A 5,130-nucleotide genomic window follows, 5' to 3' on the forward strand; every position below is an offset into this window, starting at 1 on the left:
TTATGGCAAGAACTGCTCAAATAAGCAAAGAGAAACGACAGTCTATCTTTACTTTAAGACATGAAGGTCCATAAATATGGAATATTTAAGAACTTTTAGAGTTTATTTAAGTGCAGTCGCAAAAACCATCAAGCGCTATGATGAAACTGGCTCTCATGAGGACCGCCACAGGAAAGGAAGACCCAGAGTTACCTCTGCTGCAGAGGATAAATTCATTAGAGTTACCAGCCTCAGAAATTGCAGGCCAAATAAATGCTTCACAGACACATCTCAACATCAACTGTTCAGAGGAGACTGTGTGAATCAGGCCTTCATGTTCAAATTGCTGCAAAGAAACAACTACTAAAGGACACCAAATAGAAGAAGAGACTTGCTTGGGCCAAGAAACACAAGCAATGGACATTAGACCGGTGGAAATCTGTCCTTTGCTCTGATGAGTCCAAATTTGAGATTTTTGGTTCCACTACCGTGTCTTTGTGAGATGCAGAGTAGGTGAACGGATGCTCTCCACTTGTTTGGTTCCCACCGTGAAGCATGGAGGAGGAGGTGTGATGGTGCTTTGCTAGTGACACTGTCTGTGATGTATTTAGAATTCAGGGCACACTTAACCAGCCTGGCTACCATAGCATTCTGCAGCAATACGCCATCCCATCTGGGTTGTGCTTAGTGGGACTATCATTTATTTTTCAACAGGACAATGACCCAACACACCTCCAGGCTGTGTAAGGGCTATTTGACCAAAAAGGAGAGTGATGGAGTGCTGCATCAGATGACCTGGCCCACACAATCACCCGACCTCAACCCAATTGAGATGATTTGGGATGAGTTGGACCACAGAGTGAAGGAAAAGCATCCAACAAGTTCTCAGCATATTTGGGAACTCCTTCAAGACTGTTGGAAAAGCATTCCAGGTGAAGCTGGTTGAGAGAATGCCAAGAGTTTGCAAAGCTGTCATTTATGGCAAAGGGTGGCTACTTTGAAGAATCTAAAATATTAAATATATTTTGAATTTGCTTAACAAATCGTATTTCATTGGTCGCATACACATATTTAGCAGATGTTATTGTGGGTGTAGAAAAATGCTTGTGTTCCACTTTGACTTTATGGGGGTGATGTGTGTAGGCCAGTGACACAAATCTAAATTTAATCTATTTTATATTCAGGCTGTTACACAACATAATGTTGAAAAGGTCTAGGAGTAGGGAATAATTTCTTAAGGCACTATGCCAGCTGTGTTTTTGCAGAGACAGTCTGATAATGTGACTCCCAACGTTGTTGAGGACCTTTTAAGGTCATACGCACAGCCTCTCCTGTGATGAGAAAGAGTCAGGAGCGCTGGTCAGATGTCTAAGAGGCTTCAGTGAAATTAGTGCAGGGGGAAAAAAACACTCTCTTCTTCTGAGGGAGAACATTGCTACAATGTTGAACAGTGTCTTCACCTATGGAGGATGGTGAGAGGAAGCATAGGAGGACCGGCTCATTGTCATGGAATATATGGGCTGGTATCAAAGACAGCAAACACACAGAAATTCCGTTCTATAAATTCCATACCAGCAATTTCAATGAGCCCATCCTCCTAGATCTCCTCACACCAGCCTCCACTGGTCTTCTCTCCGATGTAATAAAGAGATGTGATCTATTGTCATTATATTATTTTGTCAATGGAGTCATCAGACAAAGGTAGTTGACTGTCTTAGTCTGCCTCGATACATGAGGTTTTATGTTGGCAGACACTCATCGGCCCCGTATTTATCTAGCCTCTCAGAGAAGCCGTGCTGATCTGGGATCAGGTCCACCATGCCCATGTTATTTTATCATCTAAAACGCAAAAACTGAGTCTACACTTTACTGGAGGCGTGTGACATGACATCATGAAGTCGTCTATGGACGGGTTATCCAGTTACCGTCACAGCAGTATGACCCTATGAACACATTATCAGGAACAGATAACTGAACTCCCAGAGGTTGATGGCCCAGGGGAACAACACCTTTATATTAGGTTAGACTATTCTGCCAGGCTTGTATCCACTAGAACCTAAATGGATAAATATGGACTGAAACAGGGGAAGGACTACCCGAGCATGTCCTATAAGAAACTCGTTTTCATCGTAAAACATTTTGACATGGTTTGCTAGTGTGCACCAATGAATATAAACCAGGCCAACAGACCTTCAATATCTATTCTGTTCTAACTCAATGTAAAAAGCTGTAAACACTAAACATAAAAGGCGAGCCATTTGGCGACAAAACACCCAGGAATACTTTATTGTGGTGGGATGGTAGAATGATTGGGGTACGACGGGGACGGGGTAGCCACTTTGTCACATTCTAGAGCAGCCATATCAGTTTATTAGATTAAGATTCAAACCTTTACTACCAGAATGTAGACAAAGCATGGTGCAAAAAAAAAACTAAGAAATACATTTTAGACAGCAACACAACTTACTCATCATTCACTTATGTTTTTATATCTGAAGCAACATGGTAAACAAGTTAAATACCGTAGTCAAAAAAAAAGAAAAAGAAGTTTCGCACTGCTACATTTCTTTGGAAGATTTTAACAATCCAGGAAGTTGGCAGCCATGAGTAGTTCCAGGGCGATCTCCGGGGCGATGGGGAACTCTGGGATTTCCGTGGAGCTGTTGGTGTAGCGGACCTTGTAGGTGAAGTACATGCACACCTTGGACAGGACATGGGAGGGGATCTCTCTGAAGTTCACTTCGTTGGTTTCATTCTCTGCAAACTGACCTGGAGAAAAAGGGAGAAGTGACCCATTAGGATGATGTGAATCCACAACACATTATCCTGAATGTCTGCTTACCTCCTGGCCCACTCATCCAAATCAGAGTTTAGATCGGTTTCTCATCTAGCTCCTGTTTTTTTGTTGTCATGTAATGCAGCCTGATGTACATCTCCTGGACAGGACACAAATCTATTGCAAGGGTCTTACCCCTTAATGCCGAGTGCCAAGCACTCTCAACCTTCCAATCTCAGAGTCGACACTAACCACTAGGCCACTGAGTTGGTAGACCAGCACCAGGCACAATCTTTGCGAAATCAAACACTGCTTACCTGGCGTTGATGGTCCCTGAAGTCAAAGGGCTTACCTGGTCCACTCAACATGGCTTTGATGGTCCCTGAAGTCAAGGCGTGTTCCCTCTTCACTATGAATTCATGGCCATCAGAAGAGATCAGCTTCACATACATGGCATCTGGGCCCTCACAGCCACCATAGGTCTTCTCTTCACCATCTAATGAGGGGCAGAGGCAAAAATAAGACTGCTGAAACTGGGGTGGCAAGGTAGCCTAGTGGTTAGAGCGTTGGACTAGTAACCTAAAGTTTGCAAGATTGAATCCCCGAGCTGACAAGGTAAAAATCTGTCGTTCTGCCCCTGAACAAGGCAGTTAACCTACTGTTCCTAGGCCGTCATTGAAAATAAGAATTTGTTCTTAACCGACTTGCCTAGTTAAATAAAAAAGGTAAAATAAAACCCTAATAATTAATAATACATTTTTTGCATTATCCATTATATTAACCAGACACTCAAGTGGCCGCTGCAACAATGGAAACACATTTCTTAAACGGAAGGAAAGATCAAATCCAATTTGATTAGTCGTATATGCGCCGAATACAACAGGTTTTCACCTTACAGTGAAATGCTTAGTTACAAGCCCCTAACCAACAATTCCATTTAAAAAATAAGAAATAATTTGAACATATAATTAAACAGCAGCAGGAGAGTACAAATAGTGAGTGTGGGGGGGGGGGGGGGGGGGGGGGGGCATGCAAATAATCTGGGTCGCCATTTGATTAGATGTTCAGGGAGGGGAGGGGGAGGTAGAAGTGGTTTGGAAGTCTATTGGACCTAGACTTGGCGCTCCGGTACCGCTTGCCATGCGGAAGCAGAGAGAACATTCTTTGACTGGGGTGGCTGGAGTCTGACGCTTCTTAGGGACATCCTCTGACACCGCCTGGTATAGAGGTCCTGGATGGCAGGAAGCCAGTCCCCAGTGTGGGACCATTCTAGTCATTGAGCAGATAGTGTTTTTTCTCAAATTTAACCAGGATGTCAAGAGTCCCACATATCAGTACAACTTTTATTTTAGCAATTAAGCAATAAGACACCATTGACCTCCTTAAAAAAAAAAAAAAACACGATACTGCTACCTGCTGGAGAATATAGATTTTGGGCCCAGTTATCCCTCTCGCCTTGCTCTCTTTGCTAGTAATTCTTTTTTCCACGAGGTGCCATTTTTTCATTCATTATCTTGACAACAAACATTGAAACATGTCAACTGAACAATTCCACTCACCCATGTTATCTTCAAAATCTAAAAACTCTTGTCCCTGAAACAAACAGACGACTTCTGTTAAAAATCACTATGGTCACACTTCAAAATGTCTAATTGCAGGTGGCTGGCTAGATACCGTTAGCTGGCTAATTAATAACACACATTGTAGCATTTTATTTGGTAGCTAAACGCGTTACATATTTTTTTTAAATATATTTTACATGGCATCCCTCAAATAGTTGAAAGCCTGAATCGGAGACGCGCCCATGATCTAACCCCTACCCGTAAAAACACAGCTGAAGCACCAAGCTATCAGAAGGTAGCTATGTTAGCTAGCTGGCTGGCTAACCAGTCGTTACGTTCCAGATGGACAAACAATCAAGGTACCAAAAATACAGCTATATATTCCGATGACAAATACATCTTACAATATAGAGATTTACGCGATATAGTGTCATAACAAAAATAGAATTATGTTCATTACCACACAATAGTTGAATGTTGAGGTGTCGGCTAGCAAGATATTTTGACACAGGAAACGGTTCCGCTAAATAGTGTTGCGCGTCTGTAATTCAATCCGGAGGATACCGCACAATAGGTGATACAAGTTCCCGCTTACATTGGTTCCGGTCTGACATTTGTTTAAGGTTGACATAAATAAATCTAATCTGGTGGTGGAATGTATCAAATATTTTCAAGGTTTAATAGAGGTTTATTTAACAAAGCAAAACATTTATAGGGTTTCCTGACTTTTTTACCTTCATTTTCAAGATATCTGTTGCATGGTTTTGCAATGTACAATGGGGCGACACCGCAGCTCGGTGGAAAAAAAGCAGT

The 5,130-nt window shown here is 42.2% G+C and overlaps 1 protein-coding gene across 2 annotated transcripts; it reads right to left on the reverse strand.

The window, feature by feature from the left end:
- Positions 1 to 2,236: 2,236 nt before the first annotated feature.
- On the reverse strand, positions 2,237 to 4,896 carry LOC109881424 (elongin-C). Of its 2 annotated transcripts, XM_031836440.1 has the most exons (4): positions 4,778 to 4,896; positions 4,315 to 4,348; positions 3,108 to 3,251; positions 2,237 to 2,748 (listed from the first exon to the last, which is right to left on the reverse strand). In XM_031836440.1, exons 2-4 carry the CDS (start codon positions 4,316 to 4,318, stop codon positions 2,558 to 2,560), a joined length of 339 nt encoding a protein of 112 aa, XP_031692300.1. In that variant the 5' UTR covers positions 4,319 to 4,348; positions 4,778 to 4,896; the 3' UTR covers positions 2,237 to 2,557. The 2 variants fall into 2 exon arrangements, with proteins under 2 accessions (XP_031692300.1, XP_031692301.1); XM_031836441.1 differs by lacking the exon at positions 4,315 to 4,348 and having other exon boundaries at positions 4,778 to 4,882.
- Positions 4,897 to 5,130: the final 234 nt, after the last annotated feature.

Source organism: Oncorhynchus kisutch, linkage group LG11 (genome assembly GCF_002021735.2).
Source record: "Oncorhynchus kisutch isolate 150728-3 linkage group LG11, Okis_V2, whole genome shotgun sequence".
Taxonomy (NCBI): domain Eukaryota; kingdom Metazoa; phylum Chordata; class Actinopteri; order Salmoniformes; family Salmonidae; genus Oncorhynchus; species Oncorhynchus kisutch.

What these genes read in the sequence shown, in the direction of transcription:
- LOC109881424 (XM_031836440.1), bottom strand. An exon ending in AGCCATGTTGAGTGGACCAG is followed by an intron (nt 2,749 to 3,107) that starts GTAAGCCCTTTG and finishes CTTTTTCTCCAG; the next exon opens with GTCAGTTTGCAGAGAATGAA.